Source organism: Mustela erminea, chromosome 5 (genome assembly GCF_009829155.1).
Source record: "Mustela erminea isolate mMusErm1 chromosome 5, mMusErm1.Pri, whole genome shotgun sequence".
In the NCBI taxonomy this organism is placed as follows: Eukaryota; Metazoa; Chordata; class Mammalia; order Carnivora; family Mustelidae; genus Mustela; species Mustela erminea.
In genome coordinates this window covers 40,923,159-40,944,873 of record NC_045618.1, presented here as the reverse complement: position 1 = coordinate 40,944,873, position 21,715 = coordinate 40,923,159, and the positions used below count along the sequence as shown (strand labels likewise).

General features: G+C 43.2%; 1 protein-coding gene and 1 long non-coding RNA gene across 2 annotated transcripts in view; one reads left to right on the top strand and one right to left on the bottom strand.

Moving 5' to 3' along the window:
• Positions 1-4,204: 4,204 nt before the first annotated feature.
• Positions 4,205-8,540, bottom strand: LOC116590642. Its single transcript, XR_004285691.1, has 2 exons — positions 8,123-8,540; positions 4,205-4,687 (listed from the first exon to the last, which is right to left on the bottom strand). It is a non-coding gene; the product is annotated as an uncharacterized LOC116590642 (long non-coding RNA).
• Positions 8,541-8,692: 152 nt separating this feature from the next.
• MYO1E (myosin IE) overlaps positions 8,693-21,715 on the top strand; it is a 195,758-nt gene continuing 182,735 nt past the window's right edge. The window contains exons 1-2 of the mRNA XM_032342703.1: positions 8,693-8,765; positions 8,930-9,117. Of these exons, the coding sequence (XP_032198594.1) occupies positions 9,115-9,117 (3 nt within the window). The 5' untranslated portion in view covers positions 8,693-8,765; positions 8,930-9,114. The remainder of the gene's footprint in view (positions 8,766-8,929; positions 9,118-21,715) is intronic.

Below are 21,715 nucleotides of genomic sequence, written 5' to 3'. Positions count from 1 at the left end.
GAGCTGTAAATAGACTGACCAAATTGGAAAGATGCCTTCCTTTTAAACTTTAGATGGTCAACTCTGCTCAGCTGGGATGGAGAAATCCAAATTTAAAGAACATTTACTGGGACATCTGGCTGGCTCAGTTGCTAGAGCATGTGACTCTAGGTCATGAGTTCAAGCCCCACACTTATGCGTGGGGATAAAAAAAAAGAACATTTACTAAATTCTGGACTTACAGCCTAGGTAGGACTATATATATCCAAGAGATAAGGCACAATTAGGGATTTTATATTATATTTTAGCCCTTGGAAAATAGAGCCTTTTCCTTAAAACACTCAAATCTGCTTTTGAATTTCATATATCTGACATTGGTGTGTATTTTCAGAAATATGTTGTATTTGAAAGTAGGAAGCCCTTGTGTTGTTGTTGGTGGTGTGTGTGTGTGTGTGTGTATAAAATCTTATTTATTTGAGAGAGAGAGCATGTGCTTGAGGTAGAGGGTAGGCACAGAGAGGGAGGAAGACGAACTAGCAGACTCCATGCTGAGCGCAGAGCCCAGTGTGGGACTTGATCTCATGACCCTGGGATCATCACCCCAGCCAAATCGAGAGCTGGATGCTCAACAGATGAGCCACCCAGGAGCCTCTGTTGTATGTGTTTTTGATGTTCATGGGAAGATGTGAGTCCTTTAGGGATGGGGCGTCTTTTTTCTACTTCTCCAATGCCTACAACAGTGCTCAGCAAATGTTTCTCATGGTGAGTGAAAATAGTAGTGGCTTGGAAACCATGCTGCCAACCTGCAAAGCACCAACATTAAGGAACTCTCTACTCCAAGCAAATCCCCCTACTGGTAATGGGAGAGGCCACGCATGTGGGGGGGTGGGAGGCAGACTGAAAATCTCTGTATTTTCCGCTAATTTTACTGTGACCCTGTAACTGCTCTAAAAAAATAGACTATTAGAAAAAAAAAAGTAAATTCTCCCAAATGTTTGCAACAATATCTTGAAAAATATGTTATCTTAAATACAAATTCACACACACAACTCTGTGAATGCACAAATATTTACAGTATCTAGAAACACAGTTACAGGTGTGTGATAATAAAGGCAAAACAGATGTCACATCTTGACTATGTAAAAACATTTATAGGTGCAGGATGAGGAGTTGAAATGATGCTGACTGCTGCAAAATCCATGCAGTTTGTTCTGTTGAAGAGGTGAATGGGACCGCCCTCACGGCCTCCCCAAGATAATCCTGGGTAGGTTAAGGTGGCCAGTTGGTGGCAGGAGGCAAACTGCGGCACGCCCCCCAATTTGGAGTACCCATCATGTCCCTTCCTCAGAGACTCTGTCCCCATTCACCATCTTTACATAATGGGGTAGTAGCTTCAGGACACCACCCTAGTGACCACATTGGCTTGGAATGCGACTGTGCAGACACCTGACCCCAGCAACACCTTGCATAGGCTTATCGAGGACCTGTGACCCTGGTGGCGTGGTTTGAGCTGTGTGAGTCAGAGTCTCTCCTTCTTTCTCTCCCTCCCCTTTCTGTCTCTAGAACTTGAATCAAGAGACCAAGAGGAGGGTTCCCAGTGAGCTGCGGGCAGCACTGCTGAGAGATCATTTGGGGGCCTGAGTCAGGTCTATGACAATCTCAGGATACTTTGCAAGCCGAATTTATGGGAGGAGGAGCCACCATGAGGGAGTTGCTTACAGTGGGAGAAGCTGGAAGAGACAGAAGGACACTCATCCACGCAGAGAAGCTGGGAAGCCAGAGGACACAGAGTTGCGCAGGTCCACCCTTCCTTTGTGTTCTGTTTCCCCTGGGCTCCTGGACCTATGTACCGTTAAAACATTTTTCTCATGAAGTAACCCTTGTGCTTTTTTTCACCTCCTTGTTACTACAGAGACTAAATTAGAACAGCAGATAGCAGGAGAAAAAAGTCTCTGACCCTTGGAGGATATAAACTTAAAAACAAAATCAAGAACCACAAAACAGAGGTAGCAGTCAGTGAAGCATCTGCCTTGGGCTCAGGTCGTGATCCCCCGTTCTAGGGATGGAGCCCAGCCTCAGACTCCCTGCTCAGTGGGGAGCCTGCTTCTCCCTCCGCCCCTCCCACTGGAAGGGAGGGAGGGAGGGGGGGGGAGGATGGAAGGAAGGAAAGATGGAAGGGGGTAAAAAGACAAAACAAGAAAGAACGGCACATGTATGGTAGTACAGGGCCACGAAGTTTACTGACAAACAGTTGTTCCATTCAATCGTCCCCAAGGACCTCCGCTCAGTACAACCCTGTGTGAAAATTGATATTTATAGTGATGACCTTGAGTCTTCAGGCACAAGGTGCTTGACATTCAGCATATTTTCAGAAGGCAGTGAAGCATGCGGTTTACTACAGAAAAAAATTTCCTTCAAGTTAAAAAAAGTTTTGGTTCCTTAAAAAGGCAAGGTTGATGCAGTTGTTATTCTTTTTACATATTTTTAAAATACATATATTTATTTATACATGCCTTCCTTGTTTGAGTAAAGACTAAAGATGACTATAATTGACAGGAAAGAGAAAGAAGAAAGAACACCAGGGTGTGGACATGAAGTTGATCCAAGAGATTCAGTTATCTGCAAAGCTCACTTCTGTGAAATACCTCACTCCTTGATAGATCATGGAACATCATAACTAATATTACTCATTATTGAATCATTTTTAAATCTGGAGGAGTTTATATTCTGAATGTAACAGTCAAATTGAAATTAGAAGAAAAAGAAAAAGAAAATATTGGCTTAAATCAGAGAAAATATAATAACAAAAATGCATTTAATAAGCTGTTAACTAATTTTTTTTTCCCTGAGGGGCTTTAACTCAGAACCCTGAGCTCAAGACCCCTGAGATCGAGACCTGGGCCAATACTAAGCTGGACACTTAACCAACTGAGCCACTCAGGTGCCCATAACAAGCTGTTAATTTAAACATATGTTTAAATATTTTGTTCCTTTGTTTTGTAAAAATTGTTTTTTTATTTCAGTAAAGTAATTGTTACATTATAGTAAAACTTCTCTTAAGATTTTATTCATTTATTTGACACAGAGAGAGAGAAAGCGAGAGAGCCAGCGAACAAGCAGGGAGGCAGAGGCAGAGGGCAAAGAGACTCCCCGCCGAGCAGAGAGCCCAACATGGGACTTGATCCCAGGACCCCAGGATCATGACCTGAGCTTAAGGCAGCTGCTTATCTGACTGAGACACCCAGATGCCCCGAAAAACTTTTTTTTAATGTTTTACTAATTTAAGTAATCTCTACCCTCAACACAGAGCTCCAGCTCACGACTGTGAGATTAAGAGTCACAAGCTCTTCCAACTGATCCAGACAGGCGCCCCACAAAACTTTTTTAATATTAATCAGACGTAGCATCACATTATGTTACCCAACCATTGAAATTCTCTGCACTATCCTTTGTGCAAATCAGTATTAACATATTAGGAAAAGAGCAAAGATTTACTTTATTTTTTTTGAAGATTTTATTTATTTGTTTGACAGATAGATCACAAGTAGGCAGAGAGGCAGGCAGAGAGAGGAAGGGAAGCAGGCTCCCTGCTGAGCAGAGAGCCCGATGTAGGGCTCAATCCCAGGACCCTGGGATCATGACCTGAGCCGAAGGCAGAGGCTTCGCCACCCAGGCGCCCCAAGATTTATTTTTTTTATTATTATTATTTAATTATTTATTTATTTGACAGAGAGAGATAAAAGGAGAGAGGGAACACAAGCAGAGGGAGTGGGAGAGGGAAAGCAGGGTTCCTGCTGAGCAGGGAGCCTGATGTGGGACTCGAGCCCAGGACCCTGGGATCATGACCTGAGATGAAGACAGATGCTTAACGACTGAGCCACCCAGACACCCCAACGAAGATGTTTAAAGTTGAGTTAAACTCTCTCTACAAACGTAATTTTTAATACAAATGTGATTTTTCGGTCCCATTAAAAAAGAGCAAGAATTTTTCCAGGAGCCCCTGTTTGGAGAGGCTCCCAGTGTTTTAATAAATGGGTTCCTATTCATATTGGGCCTATTTCAGGGAAAATTTCTTCTAAAATTTGTAGTAGGACATTCCTACTACGGACTTACTGCTTATAGGGTAAGAGTTGGGGCCTTTAGAGTCAGGCTAATATATAGATTTGATGCAGAAAAGCTGAGCAATAGCTTGGGCAAGTTACTTCAAACTCAGTTGGTTTCTTGGTTTTCTTTCTTTCTTTTTTTTTTTTTTTTTGCAGTTTAATAACTTTATTTGGAATCAGCAGTTAGTTCTCATCCACATCATCTGTCTGTAGTTTTTTGGTTTATTTGTAGATTTTTGAAAGTGGTGACAGGTACACAGGAAACCTGAGTTTGTCTGTTGGGTCTTCAGTGTCATTACATTTTCTGGACAACAGCGTGCCGATATGGGATGAGACAGTCCTTACGCTATTGGCCCTCGGAGCTTTGTTGTGTTTGGTATCAATGCACCCATCTAAGGTCCCCATTTCCCTCGTGGCAAATTCCTGGATCTCTCTGAATACCCACTTGACATCCATTCCACGGATGCACTTGTGAACAATGATGGTGTATTGGTGTATCCTCTGGTCACCTTGGTGGTGGGGTGGCGGAACGGCCCTTCACCTTGCCATTCTTCTTTATGGGAGCTGGTCTGTCCGGCCCATGTTGCAAATGCTCAGCTTAGTTTCTTAATTGCAAATGAAGTCAATAGGGTTGTATGGAAGATTAGATAAGATATTACAGGGTAAGCACTTAGCTCATAGCTGATACCTATTGAACCTAACAAATGCCTATTATGGCAGAAACAGTGATGGCCCAGGACATCCCACATTGATGTGACATAAGCATCTCTTTCACTGGTGCTTTGGTAAAGATTTCTGGCCTAATTTTCCTGTGAACGAATTTTTCTTTAATTGCATTGTTGTGAACGCATTCTGATGTTCTCTTACGGTACTGACACGGAAACTAGTTTCATTGCCTTATTTTATCTTCTTACCAATTGTTTTCCAAAATGTATAAGCAGTGATTCTTTTCACTGCTAGATTCATACCAAATTGTGTTTTGTCTCCATTTGGATTTTTTTCTTCATTCCTTTTCATTCAAGCCCAGATAAAACTGCATTTTAAATCATGCCCACGTATGTGTAAAGTCTCATCTGACTAGCTCCATCATGTGTCTATAATGAGTTTTACAATTTTTAAAGTTGTTTTCATTTCATTGCTACTATGAGCTCGAATAACAAAGAATATTGGGTAATATATTGATGAGTCCTCTTAAAAATAGGTGTAAATCAAGAAAATTGGAAAAGCTTTATAAAGCGAGAATTTTTGGAGGGGGGCTGCAATTTTGCCAAAAACTTAGGGTGATCATAATCTATCATTCAAATTATCAGGCCATTTTGGGAATGCAAGAGGGGTTCCATTAATTATTTCACTGAGATAAAGGCATAAACTAGGACTCTCCCACGTAGACCAGGGCATAAAATTGACAATTTATCTTCCTAAGATGGGGAAGGAGCGGGAAGGGCTTGAACGGATTCTTTGTGAAATGAGAGTCTCTATCACATGCTCATACTCTATATTCTACGTTCAAAGTGTGACTTATGGGTTCTGCTTTGAGAATCCAAGCTCTGCCCTTACAGTATTAGACTCAGTTCTAATCCCTATACTTCAAGAAAAACACAAAGATCCAGGAAGGCATAACTAACGTGATCAAGAGCTATTATTTTGACAGTTCCAGCATCTTTGAGAATTTGATGAAAGCTATTAACTCTCCCTGAAGGAAAGGGCATACACAGAAGCCCCCAAGATTTGGCATATAATTCAGGGGGCAGCAATATGTCTGATCCTACATGAACCCACATCTGGATCCTTAACCTAGAATACATGGCAGATGGCAGGAGAAAGGAGCCAATATTCGTTGGCCATCTTTATACATATTTCATTTCATATGCACATCAATCTATTTTATAGATAAGGGAACTGAAGTGCAGAAAGATTACTATCTCACAGCTAGTTAAGTGACAAAGCCAGACTTCAAATTCACTTTTATGTGCTACTAAATCTTATAATCTAAGTACTGCTTAGACACACAATTTCTTTTTTTAACTTGGTTCCATGCCCAGCATGGAGCCCAACGTGGGGCTTGAACTCACGACTCTGAGATCAACACCTGAGCTGAGATCAAGACTCAGCTGCTTAACCGACTGAGCTACCCAGGCTCTCCACTATACAAATTAATATATACATTTATATTTCAATCTGGAAAAGAATTATATTACAAAATCATGAAAAATGAACACAAGCATATATCTTCATCAGAGTCCCACCTACTAGAATTACCTCTGAAAGCTGGAACAAGATTATTAGGACAAATAAAAGCAAGCATTTAGGGGTGCCTGGGCAGCTCAGTCAGTTAAGTGTTGGACTCTTGATCTCAGGTCAGGTGTTGGTGTGAGTTCTAGCTCTGTGTTTGGCTCCATGTTGGGTATGGAGCCTACTTTAAAAAAAGAAAAAGAAAAAGAAAAAAAAGTAAGCATTTAAAAAAAGATCTCAAATGTTAATACAAATGGCATTTAGTGTCAAGATAGTTTTAGATCAATCCAAGACTGATAAATTGTTGATGGATTCTTAAAAGATTTTTCAGTGTCTCATTGTACCCCTGCTTTACAGGGAAAACAACCACGTCTTTGCCTGTCTCCCTTGAAGCCCATGTCAATCCGATAACTCATCAGGGTTGACTGTGGATGGGATGGTGGCTTAGGCAACATGTCATTTCCCACCTAAGCAGTGCTTCTTGTATAATTGGTAAGCTCCAATATTCCTTTTGGTAACCTCTGTTCATTAGTTCCTAAGATACCTGATCATATTCTGGCGTGCCCCTGAAATGTGGAATCAGTTTCCCTGGGAATTTGCTGGGTCCTGGCTGTTTGTACCTTCCCAGCACCTGGTACAGAGTGAGTGCTCAATAGATGTTTTGCTGTTTCCTGTTCAGTTTGTACTAGATCACTGCCAGATGAATTCCCTAACCCAAAATGTAGCTCCTAGTTCGGAAGTTCCTTGCACAAAACTACTGTTGCTTTTCATTATATTTGTACCTTTCCTATAATTATTTATTGTTTTAATATTATCTTCTGGGGCTCCTGAGTGGTTCAGTTTGTTAAGCGTCCACCTTTGGCTCAGGTCATGGTCTCAGAGTCCCGGGATCGAGGCCCATGTTGGGCTCTTTGCTCAGTGGTGAGTCTGTTTCTCCCTCCCCTCTGTGATCTCTCTTGCTTTTGTTCTCTCTCAAATAAATAAATAAAATCTTAAAAAAAATATATATATATAACTATCTTCTGTCTTGCTCCTTCCCAAATGGTAAGCTTGGCAAGGGAAGAAACCACTGTGCTCATGGTTGCTGCGCTGACCTATAGTAGGCATTTAATCATATCTGTTTCCTCACAGAATGGATGATTACTACAAGAATTTAAGAATGTAGTCAACATGATTTTCTTTCAACTTTAAAATGGAGATAAAATTTGCATACCCTTCTATAAGGTATAATTCAGTGTCTTTCAGTAGATTCACGAAGTTGTGCAACCATCACCACTAATTCCAGAATATTTTCATCACCCCAGTATGAAAGCTGTTTCCAAGGTTTAGTCCATGTTGTGGCCTGCATCCACACTTCCTTCCTTTTTAAAGGCTGAATAGTATTCCATTGTACGGACATACCACATTCTGTTTAGCCATTCCAGACAAGATGATTTTTAACATCCACACCAACTCTAGGATCCTAGATCAAGTGAAGACCTACCACCAAAGTTCATAAACAATAAATCATAATGCTTCATTCTTTCTCTAAGCCAGAAGTTTTCATTTCTTACCTGCCACAGATCCTGGGAGGACAGTCATGTTGTAACCCACCAAGATTACCTTCTGAACGCTTAAAACAATAAGACCACACTCTCTACCTTATTTCAGGATTCTTCCCCCACCTCCAATGTCCTCCTCACTGCCCACTCCATGCCTTGAAACTCCATATTCTGGAATAATTTGGCTTCGCAGGTATGGTTGTACAGCTAATTGTTCTCAACAGATAGGGTTGACTGAGGTGGGTGGGTGCTTTTTCCCTCACTTACCTTTCTGCTGTCTCTCTGTTCAGTGCAGTGCAACTTTTTCACCATTCAAAAGTCCCCAAGAGAGAGACAGAGGGAAAAAAAAAAAAAAAAAAACGAAAAAAGAAAAAAAGCCTTCCTTTGTTTTCCAAGGAAATTCAGGTAAAAGGAGGGGTAGGGGAAATGATATTTTTGACTTTCCTCACAATCCAGACATTGGAAAGAAAAAGGATTTCCTTTGGGCTGCAGCCATGACTCTGATCTTTTATGCTGATAAAATATTTCCTTCTTAAAAAAAAAAAAAAGTTATGGGAAAATCATACCACTTCGACTTGGAAGCCACACCTACTGTAATTTTCGCGTTTTTAAAAAAAAAAAAAAGAGAGAGAGAGAGAGTCTTGCTCACTTTCACGGAGGGTTTTGCGAGGTTGAGGTCTTGCACCCGGGAGCGAGCCGGGTCAGCGGCGCTCCTTTGGAAGCTAGCGTGGTGGACTACAGGATCCAGAGGTCTTTGGAAACTCCAGCAGCTCCAAGCTTGTTGGCTACCACGGTTTCCCTGAGGAGTGACGCTGTGAAAACAAACCCTGATTGGTCAGGCCTGAGCTGAATTCTCCATTTATGGACAGATTGCCCAGCCCGAACCGAGGCTCTGCCGGAGGAGTACAGAGTAAGTGGCTGAAGAAAGAAGGAGCGATCCTGGGCAGCCAGGCAGACGCGCGGAGAGCACCGGGCTCACCTACGCGGGTTGCGAGCGCCTGGTCCGAGTGGACCCCTGCCTTTGGCAGGATGTGCCCCGTCTACTAAGTCGGCTTCTTCTCGCCCTTCACCTAGCGCCGCCGATCCCGCCTGGATGGAGTCCCCCCAGGGTTCCCATTGGCTCCTGTGAGTGCTTGGGTGTCGAGAGCCTGTTTTTGGCGAAGGGGACCAACTTTTGAAGTTCGCCCAGGAGTCTGCGATCCAGCCCCAGCTCCCCGGCAGCCGGACCCGGCAGAGGAGGGACCGCGGCGCGAGTCACCATGGTGAGTTGGTCGCGCGGCGTCCCGGGACGCCTGACCCTGGGATGGGGCAGGAAGCGCCGGCGCGGGGTACCCACCTTGGGCGCGCAGCCCAGGCCACGGGTGGAGAAGGTGGACGCGGGAGTCGGCACGTCGCGAGCTATGCCCGCCGCTTTCCGTAAACCCTGGCCGGGGGAGAGGGAGCGAGGGGGCCAAAGAAAACTTTCTTTCAAGTCGCTCTGGACGCCGCGAAACTTTTTGTGGCCGGGTTGCTATGGCTGCCAGCTGTCGGAAGCCAGTGTATGGGCAGCTCTGAGCTCGGGGGCGCGGCCCTCGGAGGGGACCCCTCTCTTCCTGCCGGGCCGGTGGGCAGCGCCCGTGCCCCGGCGTTCCCGCCCGCGGCGGCCCGGAGCGCGGCTCTGCTGCGCGGCCGCCGGCTCGCCGCGCCCCCTCCCCCGCGCGCCCCGCGCTCCCCTCCCCGCCGGCGGGCACGGGCGCCGGCTGCCTCCCCGCCTCCCCTCCTCTCCGCCCCCTGCGCCGCCCGCAGCTGTCCCGCCTGGCTGCGGCACGCTGGCGGGGGCGGAGCGGGCCGCACAAAGGGCGGCGGGGGCGCCAGGTAGGACGAGCACCTGGCGCTGGGCGGGCGGCCGAGAGCGAAAGTGGCGCAGCCCGCAGCCTGGCCGGCCTGGACTTCGCTGGGCGCGGGCCCGTTGGGTCTCTGCGCCCGAGAGGCCGAGTAAACACCCCCACCCCTGCCCCCTACCCCTTCCCCGAGGGCGAGGTGACTGGCGCTTCTCGGTGTACCGCGAACCGGTCGCCCGGGAGGAAGTCGAGTGTTTTGTTCTTTTTCCTTTGGCACTTTGGGAATACAGGGAAGTGGCTGACTTTTTCTCCGACTGGCTTCTGACTTTTCCTCTCCCCGCCCCCGAGAGCCCCAACTCCGCCCCCATTAACCTGAGCCGCATTCCCCCCGGGTCTCGGTGGGGTGTAAGTTTCTTCCCGAAGCACAAAAGCAAGGACTCGGTTTCGAAGAGATGGACAGTCCATCCGAGAAAGAAAGAAAAAAAAGTTCGACTACAAGGCTTCATAGTTTCCACACTTGCTCCTTTTCAAAGAACCCTGCTCGGGTAGACGGCCTGATCCCCTTCTGGTTTGGTTTGTTCGGTTTTAATGATTGTGAATGTGGAGTTAAGTCAAAAACGATAACTAGTACAACACGAATTAAAAAAAAAAATCTGTCCTGCATGACCGGCCTGAGAAATACAGCAAAGGCCCATGCGAACGTATGGTCGAAACTCAAAAGCAGCTCTAGACCCAGTGCTGTTTATTCAAAAGAATGTTTAAAAACAAAACAGTCTTTAAAAGGGCATCTTTGACACAAGCTTTTTCTTTTTACGTAGTCCAAAATTGTGTCACTTCTGTTCCTCCCTAAGAGGACACTTCATCTGTAAATAAATTTCCTCCTTAAGTTTCAGATTTTAAGAAGTCGGTCTAACCTACATTATTTTTGGAACCCCTGGGAGAGAACCATTTACTTACACTATGTGTGTAAGTGTGTGGTTGGGTGGAGGAGCGACCGAATTGGGCCACTACCTAATTGGCATCTTGAATCTGAGCAATGTGATAGTCCTGGTACTTTGGAATTGCTATCATTATTTTCCATGGGTCAATATTTCTAAAAAAAAAAAAATCAGTGTGTTTATGTCAAGAGCTTCAAGAAACTTAACTGAATTCAAATACTTGAGAACTACCTTAAGAAAGTTAGCTTTCCCTTAGTTAATTCATTTTTCTTGCTGGACACACTACCAAAGTAGTCTATGATGCCTTTTCTGGAGACCTCAGAATCTCCATACTCAGTTCGGCTGCATTGCTTTTGAAGGTGGTTGATCAAATGGGTGCAGAGGAGGCATGTTGGAAGGAAGAGACTTGTTGCCAGAGTTGTGTAGTGTGTCTATGGGAGGACAGGGTGTGACTTACCTATTGATGGGTTCCCTGCCAACAGCGCAGATGGCCCCGTTGCGGGCAGCCAGGCGACTATCAGCGCATCAGAAAAAAGTTGAAACAGCTGCTGTCCTGAAATCGGAGATTTGCCATCGCCCCATCTACTGGATGTAGAGTAGCATGGCAAAAATGAAATGAATCACTTCTTCCCTGGCTCGAGAGATTGTTCATTAGCTATGTGAGGTTGTCTGAGAGCAGCATCGCCCATCTTAAACAGAAACCTCAGTTATACTGTTTACTGTTTATATAAGATGTCTTCAAGCCAGATGAGGCTGCATTTTGTGTTTCACATCTGTCTGGGTCTGCCCAGCTGCATCCTTTAGCTGCTCAGTACAGGAAGAGAAGGGGCATTGCCTTCCGTGGGTGTGCCTGAGGCTTAGCATGGAGAATAGAGTTCCTCGGGCCCTCGGGCTGTAGGGAGAGCACCTGTACTGTTTGCGGGTTTGTGTGTGTGATCTTTGAGGAAGTCTGGTGGCACATGAGGAAGACTCTCCACTTGTCCCCATGGCCCTCGCAAGACTCATTCAATTGTGACTCATAAGGAATATTGTCATTTTCTGACTCATGAGCATAATATCCAGCTTACAGTTCACCTCCTGTCTCTTTCCTAAAAGTTCACTTTGGACCACTTTTCTCCATCTTTGGAGAATGGACAACACTACCAGGCGATATAAATTTGTACCTTTTTCCATAGGAGACTTGAAGAACTGGAAAAAAAAAAAAAATCTCTGCCTGCTTTTATAATTCAGTGTACCTTGGTTAGGAGGGTACAACAGTCTCCTTTGTCTTTTTTTTTTTTTTTTTAAGATTTTTATTTATTTATTTGACAGACAGATCACAAGCAGGCAGAGAGGCAGGCAGAGAGAGAAGGAGGGGAAGCAGGCTCTCTGCTCAGCAGAGAGCCTGATTCGGGGCTCCATCCCAGGACCCTAGGATCATGACCTGAGCAGAAGGCAAAGGCTTCTGAGCCACCCAGGCGCCCCTCCTTTGTCTTTAATTAATAATCATACCCTACTAAGATTTCTTTTGTCGCGTGTGGCTTTATCATTTACAAGGGAAGTTCTGCTTTGTGGCCATGATGGTTTGAATGGTCTAATAGGCTAGAGCCCATGTCTGTAGCTCTGCCATATACTTTGAATGCAGAAATTATTATTCATAGGGCTTCTCTGAAGTTAAATATACTAAAATATTTAATTAAGTCTGAATTGGCCATTCCTTCAGACTGTGGTCAGGTCACATTCCTTTTTTCTCACTTACGTAGTACTTGGGAGTGAGTTGCACAAGTTACTCATAAAAAGTACACAGGAATAGACCTAGGAACTTAGAAATCTGACAGATAGCTGACTGCAAGGTAGGTAAGTTCCTTTGGGTGAAGGTAGGGCATGTATTTAGAAAGTCTGGAATCGATTTCAGATGTTTTCTGGGAAGGTAACCTAGTCCATTCCCACTGATTAGTTTATCAGATTTGCTAATAATTTCCGGGCCAAAACGACAGAATACAAACCCAAAACAAAACAAAAAATTGGGTTGAAATACAGAGAAGTTGTGTGTGTGTGTGTGTGTGTGTGTGTGTGTGTGTGTGTGTGTTTAAGATTTTATTTTTAAGTAATCTCTACACCCAACACCGGATTGAAATTTATAAGCCTGAGATCATGAGTTGCTCTTTAGATCGGAACCAACCAGGCATCCCCCCAAAAGTTTTGATGGACGCAGTGGGGTTAGGGAAAGAGCTAGAATTCACGACATTATCTAGGGGCCAATGTGAGTTGGCCAGCCTCATGGGAGAAGTTTGATAGGTGCGACGTGAAGGGAAGCGGAGCAGCAGATGGAGAGGGATTAAGTGGAGGAAGCAGATAGTTGGGGAAGGTGAAGGCCGCCTTCCCCATACTCTTGCTAGGGATTTCAGCTTTGGGAGTGCTTGCAAACATGAATATCTACAGGATACAATTTTTGCCGGGATGAGGCTGGCCCCTAGAGAGCAAATAAGCCCCTCTAAAAAAGGCATCATTACTTGACCTTAGGTCATGGTTAGTTATGTCTACCATATTACCATGGTTAGATCGGCCATATAACATATTTCAAGGGAAGCTGGAAATCCAAATTGTTCTGCCGGACTTGCTGATTTTTCAAGTGTTCTGGCCATTGCTGAGAGGCCGAACACCTGCAAGTCAGCTGTTAGCAGCCACTCAATTGTAAATCTCAGAATGGTATCCCTGAGAACCACATGCTTCCTTCCATTCACCCACCAGCAAGACCGTCTAAACTTTGGCTCTATACCAGTAATGGTGTTTTATTAATACATCCACACCTTCCCACTGGGTTTCCCTTAAGAGAGGGAGTTGCCTGGTATTTTCAGCACATGGAACCTCCAAGCTATCAACAGGGAAAATCTGCATCCAGATTCAGAGCTATCTAAACACCAGTGTAAGTATGTAAGTTGTGTGAGTGGTGAGGCTGTAAATTGAATTTCTCTTTCTTAACCCATCACCCCCCGCTTTGGGTGAAAATGCCTCCTTGCCCTTTCCAGTATGCTGGACCTCTGTTATTACTCCTTTCTACAGCTGAATGTCATGAATTTGAGGTCTGTCTCAGGGGTTCTCCTTCGGGCTAGATAATGAGCATTTTGGTAAATATGACTTGGAATACAACTTTTTGCTCCTGTACTCAGTGTTAATGTCATGAGCTTATGTGAGACTAAATAAAAGAGAGAACATGCAGTACTTTGCATTTCCTAATGAGAAAGGATTGGGTCTCATTACTTGGAAAGAACTTGTGAAAGCTTTCTTCATCAGCTTCAAAAAGCAAAAATATTTTGAACCTATACACAAATGCAGAATTTTATGAGCTTCATTATGGAATATGTAGAAATTTTGTACAGACATGATTTTTTCAAGTATGAGTCATCTGCTATTTTTTTTTTACAAAGAAGCAGCGATTATGTTTTCATCAGTATGTGATTAAAATGATGAGTTTTTAATATTTTTATTATTATTATGTTTTACCTTGCTGGGATGTAATATTTACAGAGCAATAAGGGGTTAAAGGTTAAATGCCAAAGGTATTAAAAATAAACATCTTGGCCTTACAAGCACATTCTGTAATAATGGTAAATAAATTGTGTTTTGAATTTCAACCTCACAATTTATTTTGGCAGAGACAAAGGTTTTGGGGCACCCTAGCAAAGTTGTTGTGTTTTCTTTCTTTCTTTCTTTCTTTTTTTTTAAAATTTTACCTGTCTTTATGATAGCCACACTTGAGAGAAGCAGAACTAGTTAAGAGTGCTCCCCAAAATAGAATTATTGGCTTTATGGAACCTGGGACTATACCACCCAGTGAAGTCAGCCTTCCCTTTTTAGTTGCCACCACGGAACAGTATCATTAATGTATAAAGCACTTCTTTCTTTCTTTTCAAGATCTTATTTATTTACTTATTTGACAGACAGAGATCACGAGTAGGCAGAGAGGCAGGCAGAGAGAGAGGAAGGGAAGCAGGCTCCCCACTGAGCGGAGAGCCCGATGCAGGGCTCGATCCCAGGACCCTGAGGTCATGACCTGAGCTGAAAGCAGAGGCTTAACCCACTGAGCCACCCAGGCACTCCTACAAAGCATTAATGAATGGCTGTTTAAGAAACTCTTTTTTTCTTACTCCCTTTCTGACCTAAAATATTAGTGTTCAGCCGTATCACCCATCTTCATACCAAGGCCCTCAGCTATTTCTGGAAGTTACATTCAGCCTCAAAGGAGAAAAATATGGGCCTTACGGAAGATGTGAAATATCATATAGAACAGGCTTTGGAGGACAGAGAGGAGGTGGCTCTTTCCAGGCATAAACAGAAGAACTACTTGGAAGGAGGGCACATGATTCTCTCCCATGTTCTGAGTTCTGATGTGTTTGGTCAAAGTTCATTCATGGGACTTTATGATGATATGCTACATGTAAAAAGTAAAATGTACCACATTGTAGAAGGCCAAGGAGAGTGTTTAAGAATTCTACCCTAGGGGCATCTGGTTGGCTCAGTAGGTGGAGCATGAGACCCTTGATCTTGAGGTTGTAAGTATGAGCCTCATGTGGGGCGTAGAGATGACTGGAAAAAATAAAATCTTAAAAAAAGATTTCTTGTGTGAAATCCTTAGGTAGGATTTCACAGGGAAAGGATTTCACAGGGAGGCTTAGAGTGGTTAAATGACTTCTGAAGCCTTAGAGAGAGGATTTGGCTGAGCTGGTACCAAGATCCAGGTTTTCTGATCCCAATCTAAAAAAGCTTTCCTCACCAAACTGTAGTGGTGGATTAGGGTCTATTTCCTTAGAGTCTAGACATGACCATTTCTTTCTTTCCTTCAGAAAAGCTGCTTGGAGATGGAAAGTCATTTATTTTTGGTTCATTATTATATCAACTTTAAAAGAGCCTAAGGAATGAATTTAGAAGAACTCACCCATGATACTGCTACCCTAACAGTAATTATTTTCATGTCTTTGGGTTTCCTTACAGCCTATCCATGCACACCATTTTTCTGTAGTTGTAATTATGGAGCAAATGTACAAGTGGGGCTTGGTATTTTCCCACCTATTTTAGAATTCCTTTTCCTTGGTAAGCATATTTATCATATTTAGGTGGTAGTAGAATAATTTCCATGTAGCCTGATTATCCAGCCTGTCATAACTGTATAGAAACTTTGTCGCCAGAGCTATATCCTGGGGAGGCCCTCTCTGTGCCCCCTGGGACCACACGGGTCAGCAGTGAACTGCTCAGCTTCCTGTCACTTCTGAGACATGTAGCCCCCTCTCTGGTACAGAGTCGGAAGCAGGACAGGCAGATTTGGGCGACACTCCAAACTCCTAAGCCCTGGCTCAAAGGTGGGTGCCGTTGGTGTTCTCTGTAGATTATGGTGTTGGTACTCAAATATGTGACACCCGTGGGTGCTGAGGCCTCTGGCTCCAACTTAACAAGTGTGAGTGATTTTATCAGAGAACGCAACTAGTTGGAGAGCTTTGAACCCCAAAGTGGAAAAGGCAACAGTAGTTGAAGAGGTGATAGCGTACGTGTTTAATATGCAGAATCCTTATCAAACATGATGGCAATCACTGGGAAATCACAGTTGAATTACACATCGCCTTGTGTGTAATGAACCCGATCTGTTAATTTTATGCTAGTTCACAAGCAATTGCATAACATATTTCTAATTTGAAATTTCTGAATCCAGGCATCTGTATCGCGCTTCATTATTTCACGTACTTGGGAGGGAAGGCAAGGTTGATTAAAAAATAATCTATCTTAGTTAATTTTACCCAGTAGTGCCAGAGTGGGATAATGTAGACCCAAGAACATTGCCCATTATGAGTAATCAGGGTCTGGGCTTTAATTTTCTTGTTTGGGGATTTTTGCATATCACAAAGTTTGCATTCTGGATGATATCACACAGAGAGTAAGTGGAAAAGTAAAAGTCATGCCAAAAAGCTCTCTGACCTCCAGTAAACTAAAGAGGTAGAAAACAAGGGGAAAGAGATAACCCCAAGAAATCTAACCTGTTAGTCCTTGTACATGACAGAAAACAAATAAAAAATTAGGATACCATATCGTAAGTCTCTTAGTGATTTAATTGGTTTGACCAGCATTTGATGCTGACAGCAACTTAGCATAATATTTCTTGGCAATAGAATGGTTTGGGCAGTATCATTTTCTAATATAGGGCTTTTCAGCAACAACAAGAAAATAAGGTTGCTTTTAGTGTCCCAAGTAGATGCAGACCTTTGTTATAGGAAATTTGGACTGAAATGTAGAAGTATCTATTAAGCTACTTTAGAGCCTTAAATAAAGATGGCTTCCTCCAAGACTTGGGAATGCTCAAATGCAAAAACAGGTCTACGAAGTGATAGCAATTCAACTTTCCCCCATCAGATTGTCAGAGATTCCTAATATTTGGGGGTGTCCTGAGGTCTTCTGAAAATATGTTGAAAGCTATTGACCTGTTTCAACAGTGTTTGTAATAGTAAAACCAAAAATAAACAGGACCAATCTAAATGCCTACTAGTAGAGGAATGCCTAAGTATGTGTGGTATCAGTATGGATAGGGTATCAGTATGGCTAGATCTCACAAAAGTAGTGTTTGGTGAAGAGGCAAGTTGTAGAAAGGTACATATAATAAAAACCATTTAAGAAAAATTAGGGGTGCCTGCATGGCTCAGTGGGTTGAGCCTCCGCCTTCAGCTCAGGTCATGATCTCAGGGTCCTGGGATTGAGCCCTGCATCGGGCTCTCTGCTCAGTGGGAGAGCCTCCTTCCCCTCCCCACCACTCTCTCTGCCTGCCCCTCTGCCTACTTGTGATCTCTGTTGAGTAAATAAATAAGTCAATAAATCTTTTTTTAAAAAAGAAAAATTAAAAACCACAAAATTATATATATTGTTTAGGGATGTATATATTCTTCTAAAATACAAATCAATAGACTGGAAAGATACCAAATTTAAGCTGCTAAAGAGGGAAGGAGAGCGCCTTCCTGGCTGGCTCAATTGGTAGAGAGTCTGACTCTTGATCCCAGAGCTGTGAACTCAAGGCTTAGCTTTGATGTACAGATTACTTAAAAAAGAGAGAGAGAGAGAGAGAGAGAGAGAGATGTAGAGAAGGGAGAAGGGGCTGGGGTCAGTTGACTAACTTTAATACTATTGATTATATTTTATTTGCTTTATGTATTAACAAATTCAATAAAATAGTATCTTTAATTCTAGGCAGTGTGTGCATAGATGTTGATGTTATGCTCCATACTTTTAACATCTTTTTCCAATTAACAAAAGACACATAAACATTGTAAATCTTCATATAGTTTTAGGAGGATGGTAAACCCCCGAAGCCCATATGATTCCATTCCAAGAGTTGTAGCAAACATTGTGTTGAGGTGAATATTAGGGAGTATAGTCAATTGTGGATCTACGTCAGATTATTTTAATGACAGTTGACATACAATCAGATCATTATTAAGTCCCAGTGAATGTTACGTAAAGGGTCATTAGGGGTTGTATCTCAGGATGTTCAGTACATTAGTCACCTTTTCTTGCCCTATTGTGTCTGCTGGCTTTTGGTATAATAAACCACCCCAAACTTGGTAGTTTAAGTAATAAACATTTATTATATTTTTCATGATTTGTGCATGGGTTGGGCAGTTGTGGTCTGGACTGGCTCCTCAGATCCCTGTGGTCAACTGATGGCTTGGCTAGGGCTGGATGATCTAGGACGTCCTCACTCCCCATCAGATAGCTGGAACAATTTAAGTGGGGGCAGTGAAGATGACTTGGCCATGTATCTCTTGTCACAACTGGCCAGTCCTGGCTTGTTTACATAGCAGTGGGTACAGGGTTCCCAAGAACAGTGAAAGAGAAAGCAAGCCCCAGCACACATGTTTTGTTTTGTTTTAACATTTTATTTATTTAACGCAGAGAGAGAGAGAGAGAGAGAGAGAGCGAGAGAGAGCGCACAAGCAAGGGGAGGGGCAGAGGGAGAAGCAAGCTTCCTGCTGAGCAGGGAGCCCGATGCAGGGCTCAAGGCCAAGGTCCCAGGATCGTGACCTGAGCCAAAGGCAGATGCCGAACCAGCTGAGCGACCCAGGTGCCCCTAGCACACACTTTCTTTAAACCTCAGCTTGCATCATGCTTGCTGTTGTCCCGTTGACCAAAGCCAGCCGCATGCCCAAGCCCAGAGTCCGCATGGGAGAGGGCTCCCTGACGGCTCAGCGACAGTTTCCCACCCTCTCAGCCTTTTTATTCAGCTCGCTGTAGCTGGGTGAATACACTGAGGCAGGAATAGACTCTGCGACAGCTTCAGTCTTTCCCTGGCCGGCCCTCTGAACCTCTGTGTACGGCCGAGGCCCCCATGGCTCCTGATCTCCTGCTAAGTTCCCAAAGCACGAGGAATTGGAACTACAGTTCTTTTGCATTATGGAGACTCAATATGATCTTCAAATTGCTATTTTTGTTGGAGAAAACAAGTAAAAGCAGAAGCTAACAACCAGAAGAAAAATAATTTTCTATCGGTTAAAGGGAGCTTTGTGAACATAACAAAAATTTTACAAGTAAGTCCAAACCGAGAGTGCAGTGAACCATGCCAAACCAGACTGGGCTGGACGGCCTGTTGGACAGAAGGGTGGAACAATTCTGTTTGGAACAGGTGGGGACAATACCGCTCACGGCTTAATTCTGCCGTTTCAGCCAGCACTGAGCTGCCATGTGGACAAAGACTTGCTTCACACACAAAAATCCTTTTTTGTCTTGGTTGAAAGCCCTATCTTGGCCTGTAAGATGGTGCCCCAAATAACCCCATGTCAGTTCCATATTCTGTGAGCCACAGACTGCTATCTGTGGGCTCCTCAACAAGATGTGAATTGAGGTTTAATTTGGCTTTGGACATGGTTCTCAAAAATCCATTAACCCATGGGCTTTCACTTGGACTTTCTCTCTCTTTTTCTAAATGGAAAATTTTAAACTACACAAGTGGGGAGAAAACTCACCCCCCAACTTCAACAAACTTGACAACTCGTGGCTGATCTTGTTTTCTTCATTTTGTTAATGGGGTGTATCACATTGATTGACTTATGGATGTCGAGCCATCCCTGAATCTATGCAATGAATCCCACTTGATCTTGGCATATGGTCATTTTGTTTTGTTGTTGAATTCGGTTTGCTCGGATTTTGTTGAAAATTTTTGCAATGTTCATCAGGGGTATTGACCTGTAATTTTCTTGTGGTGCTCTTGTCTGGTTTTGGTATCAAGGTAATGCTGGTCTTGTAAAATGAGTTTGAAAGTGTTCCTTCCTCCTTCATTTTGAGTTTGAGGGGGACATTAATGCTTCTTTAAATATTTGGTAGAATTTACCGGGGAAGCCATCTGGTCTTGGACTTTTCTTTATTGAATTGTTCTTGATTACCAGTTGAGTCTCCTTGTTAATAGTTTAGATTTTCTATTTCTTCATGATTTGGTGTTGGTTAAGTTGTATGTTTCTCGGAATTTATTCATTTCTCCTAGGTTGTCTAATTTGTTAGCATATAATTGTTTCAATCCTGTTATCTGTATTCTCATCTTCCCTTGGTTTATGTTGGAGCAAATCTTAGATATCATTTTATCTTATCTCTGATCAGGTTGGCTTTTAAATAAGCAAAACTCAGCTCTTGGCACTAATTACTCTTTGGTAATTCCCTTTGACTTTTAAGAGGAGGGTCTTTGTTTCACAGAATAATGTAGATGTCTCCAGTCACTGGGCAGTCTTGATATTTGTCCCCATTTTGTCTGTAGGAGTATGGAGCAATGATATCTCAGCAGACGTTGTCTTGGGTTGCAGGACAGGGTGGCTCCCTACCCTACAGTCCTAGCTCTACTCAGGTACTATATGATTAGGTAGGATTGGTAGAACCAGTTCATGGTTGCTGGTCTCTTCATTCCTTCTTTTTTTTTTTTTTTTTTTAAGATTTTATTTATTTATTTGACAGAGAGAGATCACAAGTAGGCAGAGAGAGAGAGAGGGAAGCAGGCTCCCTGCTGAGCAGAGAGCCCGAGGCGGGCCTCGATCCCAGGACCCTGAGATCATGACCTGAGCTGAAGGCAGCGGCTTAACCTACTGAGCCACCCTGGCGCCCTCTTCATTCCTTCTTCCACATGCCTGCATCATGGTGATGACTCTATGAATAATACTTGTTTCTTTCAATGATCAGAAGCATTTGAAAGTAGACTGTCAGGATAAGAAATATCCTGGAGACTTCTTGGGTGGGGGTTCCATGAAATTGCTTAAGTTTGTGTCCATGTTCATATGTGCATTTTTTCCTGGGAAAAAGATTCATAAATCCCCAAAGTGGTCTATGGCCTCCCCAGATGACCCTCTAAGGTCCAAAGAATTTAAATGGCGTGACCAAGGTCACTTGGTAAATTAATAGAAGAGGTGGCCCTAGAGTTACAAGTCTGCTTCTCTTGAGGCACAATCAAGGGGTCTTGGTCCTAAACCTGCTTTTATTGGAAAAGTTTGAAAATCAAACATAATAAAGCACTAGAGAAAAGGAAGGTGGTAGGTTAAATTTTTTTCTGAGATTCCCATAGACACTAAACCAATGTAAGTTACTATGAAGTAATGGTAGGTATTATTTGTTGGCAACTAACCTGATTTTTTCAGAATAAGAATAAAGTATAAAAGGATGCTTGGGTGGCTCAGTTGGTTAAGCTCTGCCTTGGGCTGAGATCATTATCCCAGGGTTCTGGGATCGAGCCCCACGTCAGGTTCCTTGCTCATTGGGGAACTTGCTTCTCCCTCTGCCTGCCACTTGCCCTGCATGTGCTCGCTCTCTCTCTCTCTCTCTGACAAATAAATAAAATCTTAAAAAAATTAAAGAATAAAAATAAAACATAAAAACAGATTCACAGCATTGGTCTTACATTTATTATGTTTTTAAACTCTCCAGTGATCACAAAGGAAAGTCTGTACCTCCAGTATGACTTCAAATATAAATCAAGGGCATAAGGTTTTGACTTTATGTAAATTATTGACAGTTCCTTATTTTCCTGGTAAAGATTTATTCTTATTAATTATAAAATTAATATTTGTTCATTGAGGGCACATAACGAGAAAGAGATTGCTGGGTTCCAATGACTG